The sequence below is a fragment of the Buceros rhinoceros genome, unplaced genomic scaffold (genome assembly GCF_000710305.1).
Source record: "Buceros rhinoceros silvestris isolate BGI_N320 unplaced genomic scaffold, ASM71030v1 scaffold689, whole genome shotgun sequence".
NCBI classification, from domain to species: Eukaryota; Metazoa; Chordata; class Aves; order Bucerotiformes; family Bucerotidae; genus Buceros; species Buceros rhinoceros.
Window position 1 is genome coordinate 61,739 of NW_010429572.1, and position 17,751 is coordinate 79,489.

At 37.1% G+C, this 17,751-nt stretch overlaps 1 protein-coding gene across 1 annotated transcript in view; it reads right to left on the reverse strand.

The window, feature by feature from the left end:
- SIPA1L2 (signal-induced proliferation-associated 1 like 2) overlaps window positions 1–17,751 on the reverse strand; it is an 81,499-nt gene that overhangs the window by 29,276 nt on the left and 34,472 nt on the right. The window contains exons 9-12 of the mRNA XM_010142667.1: window positions 6,745–7,002; window positions 3,302–3,385; window positions 1,724–1,827; window positions 1,203–1,306 (exon numbers count right to left, since the gene is read on the reverse strand). Coding sequence (XP_010140969.1) covers window positions 1,203–1,306; window positions 1,724–1,827; window positions 3,302–3,385; window positions 6,745–7,002 — 550 coding nt within the window. The remainder of the gene's footprint in view (window positions 1–1,202; window positions 1,307–1,723; window positions 1,828–3,301; window positions 3,386–6,744; window positions 7,003–17,751) is intronic.

Below are 17,751 nucleotides of genomic sequence, written 5' to 3' on the forward strand. Positions count from 1 at the left end.
GCAGGAATACAATATTTATTCCAGGAGAACAAAGAGAGCTTGAAGATAGCTAGTGAAATTCTGCCCACTCTCCTTCTCCCAAGTTAAAACTGATAAAAAGATAACCCTTTTTTTCTAAGGGTTAAATATTTTACAGAGTTCTTGTACAGTTGCTGTAGCCCTCAGTGTGAATTCCACTGGCTGGCAGAGAGTCATATGGCAAATAGAGCTGAACAAAAAGAGGATGCACAAGAGAACATTACAAGGTCCTTTACAAGGTGATGACCAATTTTTTTTTTCTGTTTTATGGCATCTAACAACAAAATAGCCTCATTTTATTAGTATTATCTTTATCATAATGCTGGTTCTTACTTTGTTCCATACAGTCCTATGGCACCTGCACTACACACACGCATATGCAGGCAAACACATATGTAAGCTTATTATGAAATTTTCTGTTCAGATCGATCCCCACCATCCTAAAAGCATGAAAGCTGCCTTTAGCATAGAACTCTGAAGATAAGCAAATTCATAATTTAACTTTGGGATCAGTGCTCCATTTAATTGATTCTAGCTTCCTGACAACTTCAGCTTAAAGTAAAAGAAAGTATACTACATATTGCAGTTTTTTCCATGTAAGAAACACACACACACACACACAAAAAAGAGTAAAAGACGGTGCATATCTTTAGTGCATTTTCTATCGTCCAGTCATTGAAGATTTTGCCATTACTGAAGACATGCCACTAAACTGGGTAGCCTAGAAATCTATTCAGCATTCCTAACACAGAAAATACATTTTTATAGTGCTTATTGATAATTACGCTACATGGGTATTACACACAACATGACAAGTGGTATGGTGAATATAATCGATTTTTCTTTAAAGGATATGAAATACTTCACAGATTAAGCAAGCTAGGATAAATGAAGCTGTAAATACACAGCTGAGTGTAGTCTACCAGTTTTACCTCCTCAGCACCCTAGACCCAAGCCCTCTTGAAGTGCTTAGTTTACAAACATGGATTAAACACACTCAATTCACCCCATATCTGGGTGAACATACACTTCGCCTCCCAAAACACACAGTGGTCTTCATAACTAACTAAAATGCATTTTTAAGGTGTATTTCTTTAAGTCCGGGGGCTGTGTTTGGGGGGTTTGTGATTGTTTTGGGGTGGGTATTTTTAGAGTTTTGAACGACATCCAAGAAAAAGACTTACATGTGAAAGTTTGTTTGGTGATTCCTTGCCACTGCCTTCTTTCTGCAAAGCCCGGTCTTTGTAGGAGCTCAGGACTTTCGTCGATGGTGCATGCCACTTGGTTTCTGCCATAAATAATTGTGTTTTAATTTCTGAATGCTAAAAAGATGAGTATACTGTACAAAAAAAAAGGCACGTGACTTAGCATCAGGTTTCAAACCCGTATGCTCTTTGGAATCAGAGACATTTGACATTTATCTTTTCAGAATTTTCTAAGATCTAGATTTTCCATTTTAACTAAACGAAGTTCAACCTGCTTTTCATCATTCATGAGGCTTTCTGAAGTTCAGGAGTAGTTTGTTCTAAGTATTATCTAAATACCCCACACCATATTCTGTTAGACTGTCTGTAACAGTCCCTATTTTCATTGTCATATTACATGTTCGTTGTGTATCAAACCTCTTCATCAGAAGGTGGCTGTACTTCAACAGGCACTGCATTGCAAAGAACATTTATTTTAAAGATAAATTGTTTTTTATTACCAGACTGTCTAGTTCCTTCCAAAGTTTCCTCTCGTTCTCTGCCTCCTTCACACTCCAGTGAGCCTGAACCTTGGTGGTGTTCATGGAGCAAAGGGGACTGGCACCTTTTAACACAAGCAGAAAATTAAGCAGCTTGGGATTTTTCTCCTAGAAAACTAGTTACATGATGAACAACAACACTTCATACTCTTCAAAGCAGATATTTTGCAAGTGATTTGTTTAAACATCCCCCCCACCAAGCAGGTATAGTAACATTTCCAAATGCTGCATGGAAATATTTACATGTAATTTTTTCAACAGCACAGTTACACCTTAAGTGTGAATAGGCCAAGAAACATCAAACTAAGATGTAGTATATTCTTGGGGCTGTATCCAAAGGGTTTTGTTTGTATTATCCAAAGGGAGTTCAGCAATAGCGAACTCTGGTAATGTATGCTTAACCATTTTATGAACTAAGTCCCACAGAAAGTAACTGTAGTTTTGCAGAACATGTAAGCTAGTACCAGATCCATTGCTTTGTGTTATATTGAAAAAGTTAAATTATTTCACAAAGCAAGACATTAAAACCAACGTTGCTATTAGAAATAACTGTGCTGGAGAAATGACAAAAGATGCATTTTCATGTGTTTTCTGACAAAAAAGAAGGCTATATTTTCATTTGAATTATTAGCATCTATTTAGCTGCCAGAGATTTCAGTGAGTATTCCGAAAATCTTTGACGAGTCTCCAAAATAATACATATATATCTGCTACATGGAATATCTTATCCACAAAAAGTCATGCCAAAGCAATATTAAGACAAGGAGTCAAGCTGATGTTTTCAGTAAAAAAATGTGGATATTGAAAAGTAGCTTCTGAGAGCTTCTAGTGTGCTTTTGTATTATGCTATGTAGATACTGCCATAGCTCAACATTTTATTGCAGGAGTCTTTTCACAGCTGTATTTATAGGACAAGTGATAAATTTAAATTAATTTAGAACAGATGTCTCACATAATATTCTTATTACAATGACAGTATATTGGGGTGGTCTTTCATACAGAGATCGCTAACTTCTGAAACTTCAGCACCAAGGGATTAACAAGGACATGGAAAAAAAAAAAATCTATATAATGCAGCAGCATTTTAGGGAGAAGAGAGTGCTCAAAGAGTACTACTTTTTTGAGGAGAGATGCTAGCAAAATAAAACCTTTGAAGACCATAAAGACAACTTCTCAATCAAATACCCCTCCACTGAGGCAAAAGGAGGAGATATTATAATCTTAGTCCAGTTCTGAGTTACTAGCTGATTTCTGGCCTGTTTCTGAGAAAGCAAACCTAAGAACTCTTTGTTATTTACCTGAATCGTATGTTAGCAATTTGGTCCTAAAGAGGTAAAGCAGTATGGCTTTGAAATTGTGTTGGCATACATGTTACATTAAGGATCAGTAAACCTGCATGTCTTAAAATATAGTAATAAGAGTTTGCAAATAAATCTATGATATAGAACATCCACAAAAATTCTGCTTTAGGAAGATGATGCATAGCAGCGATAGCAAGATTAAAAATAAAATAATAATAATTAAAAAAATCACCAATACCCATCATATCCCACTTGCTGTCTCCACTGGCTGCTCCCACTGGGTCCTGGATCACTGGAGGAGGACTGGTTGCTTGGAGAACTTCTGTAATGTTGACTAGAGTCACTAACAGTGTACTGAGGTATTTGTGAGGTTTCAGATTTGAAGTGGGCTGTGCTTCTTTCATAAAATACATTCACTGTCACAAATAATGTTGATGCAGTATGAACACTTTATATTCTTTTGGGGAATTTACGGTTTTATCTCCATTTCGTAAAACTTAAACAAGTATTTTAAAAGCGTATTATTTATTTCATTACTAAGAAAATATTTCCAAATGAATACATTAAAAAGTACAAAAAAGAGAAGGACTAAGTGCTAAATCCTATTTTCCTCACATCTAGCTTTACTTCTGAACAAGTGGGATTACCCAGGAATCAGAGCAGCTGCATTAGATCTCTAAAGTTACCTGTGGAAAGCCCTCATTTTGGATCAGAAAAGATTGTTAAGTTGCTTTGCATGTATTCCAATTTTCAACATAGTACTTTAGAAGAGATATCATCAATACTTTTTTATTAATTCTTTGACACAGAAGAGCAATAAGAAAACATTTTCACTGATAGTATTATTTTGTACTTACTATTTAAACTTCTGAGCTGCATGCCTTAATGATGTCTCTAATGACTATTTTTGGATTTCTCGACATTTGAAATGCAATGCTCGAGTTTGGTTTTGATCACCTTCCCATCCTTCACTTCTGTGTATATACTCAATCCGTAACTACAACACAACTTCTCTCAGTGACATTACCTTGAATTCCCTGTATTTCTCTTCTTTATTCATATTGTGGTTTGTTTGGTTTTTTTTAAAGGATATATGTAGGAATGAATGTGTGTAGCCAAGGAAGAGGTGCAAACAGTAGTGAAAACAGTTTTGGATTTGTGCACACCACTTTCCCAAGGACATCACATTCAACAACTAACTTTACTGTTCAGCTTGAAAATTTTAGAGATGATAGCTATTATATTTTGTCTAACTTGTAAACTCTAAGTACACAAAGTAGATAGTTTACTGCCTAATTTTACAGCATGTCTCTCTCTCTGATAAGTATTGACAGGACTGAGACTCTCACAATGAAGTGAAATAGCCTATATGCTGCTGTTGAATTTGATTGCATGTTCTTGCTTCTTACCGCCAAGAACTCTGCATTTCTTGCACAGCTTAAGTGAATCAGCATTAAGGAATGCGTAAGTTATAATTCCATGTTTCCAGTCCTCACACTGATGTTTAGGACATGCTCCTCAAAAACAGGACAATGGTTTGTACTATTTCAGGATGAAGAATGTCTAGATCCCAAGCCTCCCATTTGCTGGACAAGTGTCTAGCCAGTAGCCTACTAAGTAAAAAGTGGCTGCAAAAGGAGAACCACAGAAATATAGTCAGGGAATGCCTCACGCAGTTTCTTTACAGAAGAGTTGCAGCTGCCTGCTCTCAGGAATGGATTCCAGACTCCAGGCAAAAGGACACACTTGCCTACAAGCATGACTCAAGGTCTAAAGTACACAGAGATTTCTTGGTACGAAAAAAAGAAAAAAAGAGCAAGTCTGAAGCTTCACTCTTCGGCACTCACTATGAGCAGCTGTCACAGAACCAGGCATTTTGTAAAAACAGGAATAGAGCTCAAGGATATCCTTGTATTTCTGGGTGACTAATTATAGGAAACTCCTTGATCAGCACGAAAACATCTGGATTGTCTTCTCAAAGCACTTAACTCTCCCCAGGAGCTTTAGTCTCATAGGTGTTCAGCGCCCGATTTTTAATTTCATACCAGAAACTGGCATGAAACCTAACCGTCACATGGCACAGTAGCTGAACTGTTGCTGCTTTTACTATATCTAGCCCACATTTCTGTTGCTTCTTCCTCTTTTTATCTCTAAAACCAACCATTGTATCACTGACTTCAACATTAGCTCATTCTCAGATCAGTTGCTATAACTTCCCTGTTTTATCAACTTGCTTCTCCCTGCCTGCACTCTTCCATTTGTCTGCACTGACAGCAGGTCTCTGACTCTAAAATCTCTTTGTCTTTTTCCTAACCTGAGTATACGTTTTTACCCTTGCTGGCCCATCGCCGTGCCAAGTCATCAACTATCCCGCTTCCCATGTGGAAAAAACTTGACAATTAGGTACCTGTCTTTCCGTGTTTCAAGACCCACATGTCACTGCCATGACAAGAATGCCTGTTTTCACATTCTTGTGCATGTTTCACTGAATGTTAGGAAAAGGGAAGTTTTTTGGAAATAAGTAGTATGTCAGAAAGTTTTTATTTTTTCTCTGTATAGGCATAGAGTATGGTTAATAAACCTCCATAAATCCTGAAGTTATTTCTAGACCCTTGATACATGCTCTCCTTGTGATAGATGTTACTAAGAATTTCAAGACAATTAACAAGACATTAGGAAAAGCTTAATTCCTACAATGGTATACCCATGCCTTCAGAAATGTACCCCTCCTTTTTTCAGGTGGTGAGAAGAATACAAATGATCAAATGGTCATAACTGGGAGTCTGCCTTCCCCAGACCATGATATAGACATGTTTTTAAATATGTACTATTACCTGTATGTATTTCAAACAAAGTAAAAAGTCACTAATTCTTTTGCACTAATTCAGATAGATAGAGTAGCAATAGTGGTATTCCATGATTTTTTAAAGCTATTTAGGACTAGTATTTTAGATTTTCATATCAATTAGATATTTTCAACAAGCATTTTTTTTCCTTGCAAATTAGAATTGCATTGCCCCATAGAAAAAGGGCATAAGGAGAAATAATTGCAAACAATAAAGGACTTGTAAAATAAATTAAAAATAAATTTTTATCTTATGAAGAATTATGATTAAATTAGAACAGAGCTAACATTTAAGGATACCATCCCATCATATAAGAGATGTTACATATTCAAATCATGAGCTCTGCTTTGTTTAATTAAAAGCAAAGCAAAGCAAAGCATAAGGACTGGTAATGATTTACAGAACCCTTTGAAACTATGCCAATAGCTTGGTAATGAGATTAAATAATTCACTTTAAAAGTGATGAGTACATTTTGTTTACACACAGTATTTGTTTAAGTAGCATCCCACAAGGTGGAGGACAGGACATTGTTTAGATCAAAAAGTCACAAGGCAGTTTCCCACTTTATTGATTCGCGACTAAAGGGAAAAGTCAGCTGTTTTCAGCAATAGGATCCTCCGTACAGTCCACTTCCATCACAAACAAGAAATTTGTTTCAAGCAGAGAGAACTGGGCTCAGTGAATGCTCTTTAACAGAACCTCAGAATTCAAATTACTGTCAAAACTCAACAAAATAAGGTTTAAAAAATAAGCATAGCAAAGCTTTAGAAAGCAGAGACACCTAAAGTAAGGAGCATTAAGAAAGTGACAAGCATTAAACAGGAAGTGTGTTACCTTGCTCCATCTGGCAGTTTTCTGTCAAAGGAAGTGCTGCGAGGAATGGCTGTCTGAGCCTGCTGGAGAAGCTGCTGGCACTGCAGTCTGTCAGATGTTCCTAGGATTGGAGAGGCACGAGAGAGAGGCTGCCCAGCGGGAGTCGGCACCCGATGCCAAGTGGTATTCCTTCTGAAAGGGGTTTTATACTCACATGGGGTGCCTTCACTGTCAAGTTTGTATTCTACCATGGGTATACGACAAAGTTCTGAACAACCCCTGTGAGACAAATAAAAATGCTCATCAGTCTCACTGGAGGGAACAGAAAAAGAAATCTTGCATTCCACAGTCAGGAATATACGCATACTTTTCTTCTGAGTGCCCAAAGGTGTTCATAAAGAATGTACAACCCTTTGCACACTTTGAAACCATCATGCCAACCAGGTAGGAAACATGTCAAAATAAAGGATTTGCTCTCATGTTCTCAAGGTTTTTTGACCTCTCTACTTTCCCTTCAAAAAGGAGAAGATATTAAGCTTTTATAAATCAAACTGCTGCTTGAATTTTACATAATAACTAGTAGAAACAAAGCTTTCAGAAGTCAGCAAACATCAAGCTCTTCTAGAACAGCTTTAGTTTGTTTAAATTTCATAAATATAAACAATTTCTTAAAGTAAAAATTCACACATCCAAAATTACAAAACATCTTTGTTGCTTTGCAGCAAACTAAACATTTCTTAGTGGTACTGAGAACTTTCCTTTAGAATCCCACCTTGTCCCCAAAGGACAGAACGCAAACACTGCGTTGCAAGTGATTAAGTGGCATATTTTCTATTCTTTTATTTTAAAAGTGTACTTTCTAATGTCTCTCTTCCTGGGGGTCTCTATGCCTGAAAGAAAAACGAGGAAATGGAAGGAAGAGACAAATCAGAAACAGTCTGGCTTACAACCTCTGCTTGAAGCCTACAGTGTGTGAACTCAGGTACTAGAGGTGACAGCGTTTCCCAAAAGATCGGTCTGCCTGTGGGATATTTGCTGTATACTCAGGCTGGACTTAAATGAAGGGTTACTATTTCAGAAATTAGTTAATAGAAGCTTCACACGCACTTTAAGACAGCACTGATTATCAGTGCAGATATTTTATATTACAACATGCCATCTCCATTACTTGTCTGATAGACAGTGCATACTAAACTACCATCTATGAAGAAAACACCTTAAATGATTCTACGTAACACATTAATCAGTGAAAATTTACTTCTCCGTCTCAACTACAGTTCTGCTCTATCCCTTCAGTTGAGTCCTGATTAAGCCTTGCTTTTGCTGAAAACACAACATTCACCATTTCTGACTAAATTAAAATTACCTAGAGAAAGTATAATAGAGTGTGTGTAAAGCGGTTATAATCTTAAAGGGGTTTGGCACAAATAACTTAACACGAATATGCAGTTCAAAGGAATTGTATATACTCTCATATACTAAATTACTGTGCCCCAAGGCTTCTGAACCAAACCCCAAAACAACCTTTCATTGTTAGTGTTCTGGTAAGCAGATTTAGGAAAAAAAAAAAGGTATTATAAAAATGCTAACTATATTATTCAAGGTTGTTGAACAGAAGATGCATGTGCAACTGAGGCAGCTACGTTCTAGATATGCTTTACATGCCCAAGACGATCCAGCCAAATACTTCAGGCTGCTGCATTTTGTGGTACTAAATAGGCAAATCGCTTATCCTGCAGCATTAAATCTCAGTCCCTGCTGGTGGTCAAGCACATGAAAAAGGTAAAGAACGAACTATAAAATATACAGGATAAAGCATTGAGAGTGGAGATTAGTAGCCAATGTAAAGTAGAAGACACTGTGATGAAGACGAGCTGAAGAGGGGTCACTGGACTGCTCCAAAACAGAACTCAGAATTCCTGCTTCTTCAAGGTTCCTCTTTTATCAGAAATACCAGTATTAAACACACCAGTAAAAGATGGTGTCTGTGAACTCTGCTAAAAAATCATAGCTGGACATGTTGAAAGCATCACAGAATTTCAGAAGGTTTTTATGGTTTTAGCTTCCCTATGGAGGTAAGACCACTGCCCCAACAATCTCCTCTCACAGACGAGGAATGGAGCTACAGAGAAATGAATGTTATAAAATTATCAATTAATTTCAGGTCAATTTGATACATCTGTGGCTTTTCCCCTGCTCTGAAAATGCCACGTGTTTTCAGACCACCACTTCAAACTTCCTCAGTTCCTGTACCTATTTTTTAAAACTGTTTCATGCTTCTGAAAATCACAAAACACATCGTGGGCTCTCTGAATCCTGACCACCATGGAAAGGCCAAGCTAAGTGAATTGCATAGAATTGTGCAAACTTTTCTACTAATGAATCATACATAGAATACATTTATCCAGTGCAATACTTAATTGTTTATATCCCAGGAATGTTTTTCTCTTCATAAAGTTCCCTGCTTCATTTATTGCCTGCAACAAGACTAAGGTGTGGGAGACAACAGCCTCCAACAACATAACCTTGATTCATTTCCAGAGCAGGTCCACGTTACGTGAATGTAGAAAGTTCTTAAAGGAAAAAAACCCTAAGATTGATTATTCAGTTAAAGACTTTCACAAAGCCTTACATACAAAACAAACAGAACAAAGATGACATAGCAAGGTTAACATTAGATTAGTGCACTGCATAATTCTTCATGTGGTCATATATACACGGTTTGTTATTATTTGACTAGGAAGTTAAAGAACTATGTAGGCTACAATTTCAATCATCCTTCTGCTGATTTCTCGGTATTATTTCACCCCTCCTTCACATATAGACCTATAGTGGTACAAACAAGCTTTTATTTTTAAGATATCAATTTCACAGTTTGTCTTGATAATTAAGTTGGTAAAAAGTTACAGCATGTAATTGTCATTGTATCCCTTATTAGATATCCCCCAAAAGCACGTTAAGTGCTGTAAAAATGGCCATGTTTTGAAGGCAAAAGGAATTGTTACTACATTGCTTTTAAATTCAAAACAAAGCCCCAACATGACTGTTGTAACTAGCCAAAAAATAATTTCCATGGTTAAAATGAACATGGTTTCCTTTGTCACACACACTTTTTAATTTTAAGTTAAAAGTGTCAAACCAATCAGTTCAAAATTTATATGAAAAATTATGCTTCATTGCTTCATGAGTGCTGTCTGAAGAACAGATGTTACAGTATACTGAGATGAGTAAAGTCATAACTGTAGCCACCTCCTCTATTAGAAGCAAAGAGAATCAACTACTTCATGCCTGCAATCCAGTAAGGATCCACCCCCTGCCCCCTGCTGCGGATTAAACTGCAAGTCACTCTGCATGGATAAAACCAAAAAATTAAATGTAATATCCTATTTGAAAACCAGACTCGTGTTATTTATCAAGCAAGTGTGACCAAGTCATCAGAAATGATAGCACTTCCTGTCCTTCACTACAGTTTGGTATTAATTAAATCAATCCTTCAACATAAAGCACAAACTCCTACTAACATCTTTGGTTCAAGAGGTACGTTACCCTATAAAAAATTTGGTAAATAAAAGCTACTAGCTACTCTGCAATTACACAGAGCATGATGCTATGATAGAGGGAGCAGGTCATGACTGCATATTAAAATTTAAGAATCCACTACAAAAATCTGCAATATTCAAATGATACTGTAAGGAGCATTATGTTCCGAAGCAACTACCAAGCAGTCCATTAAATTTTTCAAACTATGTTAACCAAGCCTTTCAATATTAATTTAAGATTCCATATAAAGGTTCTGTAAAAGGCTCTGTGAAGGGCCTGCATTAGGAAAAGATGCTACTTGAAAAAGGTAAATGTTCATGTCCATGGAGAAGTTAGAAGATTTCACATACTATGATCAGTAGTTTGCCACCTTAGTAAATACACAAAACCCTTCTTCTCTGTTTTATCCCACCACTATAACAAACACTGCGTATTTTGTTTTTTGGGCCCGATCACGTGCATCATGAATGATTTGTTACAGAAGAAGCAAAACTAGAATATCTAGTTATAATTTAACTTCAGTGCAGCACATCTCTGAAACACTAAGGGGGATGTAGGAATACAGAAGTAATCACTGGTGTTTGCCAGTAGTATTACACCGAGATATTATCCCTTACTATCATCATTTCAGTTCAAAACAGAATTTTACGTTCTCTGACACTCTAAAGTGCCTCCTGGAGGTAACCCCTCCACTCCACTGACTCCCTATATCAACTACAGCTCAAGTCCAAAACATTGCATACAATTCAAATGGTCTGAGGGAACTTCGGTCAAACAGTCAAGACAAAAATTCCAAATTCTAACACATCTAAAACCTATTAACAGTAGTTACACTGCATCAAAAAAGAAAGAGATGTAATTTAAAAAACAGCAAATCTGTTTTACTTTAAAATAATTTCATAGAACAATAGACGCATGCGATTTCTTATGGCAACCTCAGATAAGACTCTTGCCCACTTTATCGCTCCTGGTTTAAGGCGAGTGATAACTCCATGGCAGATCCTCCACAGAGCTGAAGAATTGAAGCTGACAATCCCTCCTTTATGAAGATAACGCTCACTGTCCTTCTGATCTTCATAACTATCCAGTTTGAAACAGAATCTTTGTGTTGGTAAGCTGACGATTTAGAGGCCTCCTAAGAGCCTCTACACCTGCACTGTTGCATGAAAAAGACAAGAGAAATACAGATGGGATGGTGGATGAAAAGAGCTAGTCAGGAAATAAAAAAAGGAGAAGAAAAACAAACCCAACCAAGGTGTTTGACTTATTTGTGTGATCAGTAAGGCAGTAACAACCCCTGCAGTCTGTACTGATGGAAACTAGGACACAAGCAGAGCAAGACACATTTCCAAATCCCAGAGAACAGGAAAACAGCTACATCAAAAGACAACAATTATGGAGAATAAAGGCTTGAGAAGCTTTTGGGAAGAAGGAAGAATCACTGGGGAAAATATATAAACCAGAAAGATTTTTGTGACATCAAAAAGAAAAGCCTTCAAAATTCACCATAATATTGTAAGATGAAGAGCTGGAAAACCAGTGGCGGGGATGTAAAAGTTATATTATATTCCATGAGAAATGGAAATGACAAGTAACAGAGAGGACAAATGAAGCAGGGGAAATAGTACCAAACAGAGATCTAAGTCTTTGACCTTTGAAAGGACTGAGTTCAAAACAAATCATGATTTTGAAGCAGTCTTTATGGTACCGGAGACACAAGATTAGGAATAAGACCACACATGAGGAGATACAGGAAAACACAAATGATCTTCATCAAAGAAAACCAAGTAGATGTTTCCTAGAGAGAGGTTATGCAGTCTCCTTCCCTGGAGTTTTTGAATCCCTGACTGGATAAAGCCCTGAATAACCTGGCTTGACCTCATAGCTGACTTCATTTTGAGCAGGAGGGTGAATCAGATAAACCCCCTGTGGTCCTTTCCAACCTGAATTATCCTGTGACTCCACGAACCTTAAAGATTTTCAACAAAGCGAAGCTCAAATCACTTGCAGTTTCTTCAAAGATGTTGTGCATTCCAAAACAGGCATAACAAAAATGGATCCTAAAAAATGTTTTATATAATATATTGATGTTTTATATAGTAAGTATATGCAGCAAGTTTTTTACAGTGAAAAACTTTGCTGACCCAGAATTCAGTAGGCAATGTATTAATCTTCAAAATGCCAAAACCATGTGGTTCTCTTGAGTTTTTTCAATCACGCTGAATAATAGAGAGAAGAAGAAGAAGAAGAAAAAAAAAAAGAGTCTGGAACTCCTATTGATAGACATCACAGCTTTGCCTGGAATTTCAGGGTTTTTTCTGCTTGACTATAACAACTATACACATAATAAACATTAGCAATTAGAACTAACTCCTACTGTAAGTTCAGTCATAACTAAATGTAAGAAAAACTTAATGGCTACTTGGATGAGAAATACAAGCATCAGAAAATTGTTTTCAACTTTGTACCTTCTTAGTTTACAGTTCTGTGTGGAAATCATATGTTACATAAATTACGTTGATTTTCCTTTGTTTTGATGCAAATCAAAATAGAAAAAGATGCTCATACAGTAAAGTTTCAGCTTCCCAAGGATTATGGTAATGCTGCATACTTAGCCTTACTCTCTTAAGAGCCATGAATTTAAGGAAAGATGTTAAAATGCAAATTGTATATGCTGGCAAAATCCAAGTTTACACATACTTTTCTTTGAAAATTATATTGGGAAGAAAAAAGCTCAAACAAATTTATAAAAGTGACAGAAAATAATTTTCTTTTTAAACAATAAAAAGGCTTTTATGCAGAAGAAAACCATGATGTTTTTGGTTGTTTAGAGAAGAGACAAAGCACACGGTGCATGACGTATTAAAGATCGGGAAGAGGACAGCCCATACCTGATGCCTAAACTCTGTTTACTGGTGCTGGCACATTCCAAAGGCAGAAGGAGTGACAGTGATTTCACAGTGAAGGGGAAAGCCAAAAGATCTTACTGTGACATTGACCTTCTAGTAAGACTTGCTCTTAAAATGTACAGTCTAGGTTAAGATCTCCGGTGCTAATCGGAGATCTGACAGGGTTCATTTCTGCCAAGAGTCTCTATCAGGCTAAATAACTCACGGTGCATATGCCTCATTCCCAGAATCTAATAATGCCGCAATTCTGACTAGAGAAAGTGAAGCATTTTCTAATGTCCTGGTTTGAGCTAGAACAGCACTAATTCTGTTCAGTGGTTTGACTTTCCAGCTCAGTCTCTGCCAAGTCCCTGCACTGCCTGAAGTTAACGGCGTGTTTGTGCAGACAGTGTCTGCTTCTAGCAGTGACAACGCTGCATGTTTACAGTCACTGCCAGGGACGGGGATGCAGAAAGGCTCTTGCTGACACTTGCTCCTGTGCAGACCAAGGTCACTGCTACACCCTATGTCCCACGGTGGGGGTGCAGTGAGTGAGAGGCCACCCCTGTGGGGAGGAGTGGACAGGACAGGTGACCCTAAACTGACCAGCAAGGTGTTCCATCCCATAGATGTCATATTTGGTATAAAGCTGAGGAATCACAAGGGTCTCACTCTTTCTCTTGCCCTTTTCTTCAGTGGTCAGTGTCTGAGAATGACTCTGTCCATTCTGCCTTCAAACCCAATCCATGTATTCCTGAATCCGGTTCCAGAATACAGCCCCTGCATCCATCTACTGCTGAGCCCAGACTGGGCCTTCCCCCGTGTCTACTTACAGCATCAGTGGTGACAGTGACATGATTGCCATCAGGGGGGTTTTTGGTTTAGTATTGGTTTTGTAGATATTTGCATATATTTCATTTTATTGTTATTATTTTCATTAAAGCAGTTTTAGGTTTCTTTTCCAACCTGTAAGTCTCTCTCCCTTATTCCCCTTCTTTGCCCCTTGGGGAGGGAGGTGAGGTAATAAGGAGCATCTGTCATTCCTCCAGTGGCCAACCCAGCCCTAACCCATGACATCTACCATTTTATTTTTTGTTGGGTACAGAGGATTAGCTTTTGCAAGTGATACGGCTTCCAAGTAATATAATTATATTTTCTTCATGCTAGTTCTTTCGGTTACCTCTAAAAAATATCATAATCTGGAGTTTTCAACTGTTTGCAGTCTTCTTAGTTTAGTATCAAGGATGGCAATTAAAAGCTTTGGTACTGGTACATCCAAATTCTTCTTTTACAATCAAAAGTTCAGTTTCAGGTTTTTCTGCTTTAACCTTCTTCAAGTGTTGTTAGTTGGGCAGTATCCTGCCAGCAATTCTAGACCCGACTATCTGACTTTCTTATAGCTCAGAAAGCTTAATTTAAAAAAAAATAATTCTGAAGGGACTATGAACTATCCCACCAGCTTATGGAAAATAACCTTGGGAGCAGATTTTAACTCATCCACAGAGTAAACTCTTCCATTTCCTAAAAAATGTATCCAAAAGTTCTATACTCTGCTGGTTATCTGTGACTTAAATCCTAGAAACATAATTGTCTAGTAAGATCACAATCATTTAAGAGGAACAAGCATCAGGACTGGAAAATACAGAAAGCTATTACATCTATTTAAATTGTAAGAAAGAGTCTGAAAAATTCAAAAGCATAAAACAACCTCAGAAGAAATGCAGTAGTACTTAATAACAGCCAAAAGGCAGTTTCAGTCATCTCTATTTCCATTTTTTATTTTCTAAACTTTCTAGAAATTGTTTCTTAAGAACTGCTTAAGCAGTCTCTTTCTATATATAATGGTAGTTGAACTAAGACAGACACGTAAGTTTCAATGTAAGTAAGATTCTAGCAGAATCTACAGTTTAAAGTGTGTTTAGAAGTACTTGAATTCCTTGATTGGATTTGACTGATTAAGGATACAGTGTACTTGAGCATTCCTGGGACACTACCAGTGAAAGCAAAGTAGAATGAAATCATTCTCCTGTTAAAATGCATATAATTCTAGCTACTGCACTACAGAACTGGTTAATATAAACAACAGAAGAATAAATCAACAGTTCTGAAGGGAAATAGAAAGCACAGAAACTAATATGACACAAGAATACTTGTTCAGATATGAATACAATGGCCAGCATGTTTGTTCTAATACTGCTTTGTAATTTAAAGAATTTGTACTTTAAATAGTAATTTCCTCTTTCTATCAAAGTATCAGCCTGATGCCATGCAAATAATTATGATTTCTCAATTGGTGCATGATTATTTGATTGCTGGAGAAAACAGAAAGCAGGAGGGGCTTTGTCTCAAGTTCATTAATTTTACAGGATAGTAAATGAGATGCCTTATTCCATGATTGCCTTTGTATATACTGCTATCAAAACTATAGGTAGAAGGATCTACATTAAGTAACATTCCTTTTTAAGTACTTTCATCATTCCAAACAATTTATTTTCATGCTGAAACAAATACAAGACAGCTCATAGCAAAAAATAATTGTTAATAGTTCATTGATAATATTATCAATGGATGCACACTTACACTTTAATGGTTTTCTTTTTAAGATGTAAAGAGCTGATGGATTGAGGATGATTTGTGGGTAAGCTAACAGAGAAACAAAATCAAGTTAAAAACTTGATTAAAGCTCTCCAGCTGGTATTTTCCCAAGTGACTGGGACTGCTTTGGAAACACTCTTGCACACTTGAAGCTCATTTCCATTTGAAGGGTCTAATTCCCAAGATACTCCATGGCACTCATGTCCAAGCTGCATAAATTCACTTTAGAATTTGATCCCAGCAAGGAACCAGTGCTAGTAAGCAACATGAAGTCCTCATTGCTTCATATTGCTAAACCCCAGACAGAGCTAAGCAAAAACTACTTTTTCAAGCAGAGGATATCAGCTGATTACCTCAGTAAATCAAAGACAGGCATTAATAAAATGATACATGGGTTTTTTCCCCTGAAATTAGGAATTATTTTTCTCTAGAGTTACATTTATATTTTCATAAGTATATGTCAATTTTTAACACAATTGATTCTTGTAGAAACAAAGAATTTTTTGTATCTATGCCCTGTGGACAAAAACAGTGGCTGAACCCGAAATCTCAGATTATGCCATTTAAAGTAAAAGCTTTTTATGAACTACCAATATTTACCCTGAGAAATAAGGCTGAAACACAGAGGAAAAAAATCCCAGCTGCCAGAAGATCATATGCCCTGTAGGATGAGTCAAACTTTCAAAGTACTTATTTCAGACTCTACATATATCAGATAGACTGAAGTATCATTTCTTAGAAGAAAAATCTCTAAAACCAGCTGTGAATAAAAGCAATACTTATTCGGGCATACACGTGAAGCTTTCTCTGGAGCTTTTGAACCAGCATTCTTCTAGACATGTGTAGGGTGTGGATCTTGGATTGATGGATCCCAACTTAAAAGGAAGTATCTGTATGTCTGATTTTAGTGTTACTTGATAATTATTAGACATACTTGACAGTACAAAAGTTCTCTTCTGATGCGCAGGCACAACTGCCTTAACTGTTGCTCACCCATACGTGTTGCAAATCACTCACAGAGACCTCATTCTATCTAATATAGCCACACACGGATTCTCCAAGGACAGTGGCATTTCTTTGTCAAATGTGGATGAAATGGATTCTAATTCTCCAGACACTCCTGTTTTACATACAGAATTACTGCCCGTAAACTTATGGGCAGTAATAAGCTAAACTTAAAAGAAAGACGTGAATGTACTGGAGCAAGTCTGCTACAAGCTATAAAGATGATCCTGAAACACAAGGATAGGGTGAGAGCACTGGGGTTGTTCAACCTGGGAAAGAGAAGGCCCAGGAGGGATCTTACCAAGGTGTATAAATACCTCATGGGGTGATGGGGAGAAAATATGACAGAATAAGACTCTTCAGAGTTGCATCCAGTGAAAGCACAGGAAGCAAGGTGAATAAATTGTAATACAGGAAATTCCATTTAAGTGTAAGTAAAAACATTTGTTCCTATAAGTATGATCGATCACTGGAACTGAAGTTGTGGAGTCTCCATCCTTGGAGATACTCAAAAACCACACGTCCCTGACCAACCTGTTCTAGTTGACCTTGCTTTGAAAAATAAGGTTGGACACAACAATCTTCACAAGTCCCTTCCAACCTCAACTATTCCGTTTCTGCGATTCTACAAGGCAAGACATTGCAGACGGCTGTGACAAGCAATTGAGTAGGAGACAGGTAGATCGATTTGTACAAGTTCTGACTAGTAAGTAGCTGTGATAGACTATCTTCTTTCTACAAAACGCTGGTAATTTGTGCCTTTGTCTTATTCCCTCGCTTGTTAATATATTTTACAATCAATGTTATAGGTTATGTCTGTCATGAAACTCTCAGTCTTGTCACCTGATACCTATATTGCTTTCTGCCTGCTCTCTTTATAATATAAACACTGAGAAAAGGCAAACTCAAAACTCCCTGGATATCTAATCCCTTTCAAGTTGGGCAATCAAAATCACTAATTATATTTTGGGGATGTAAAGGGGAAAATGATGTTTCAGTG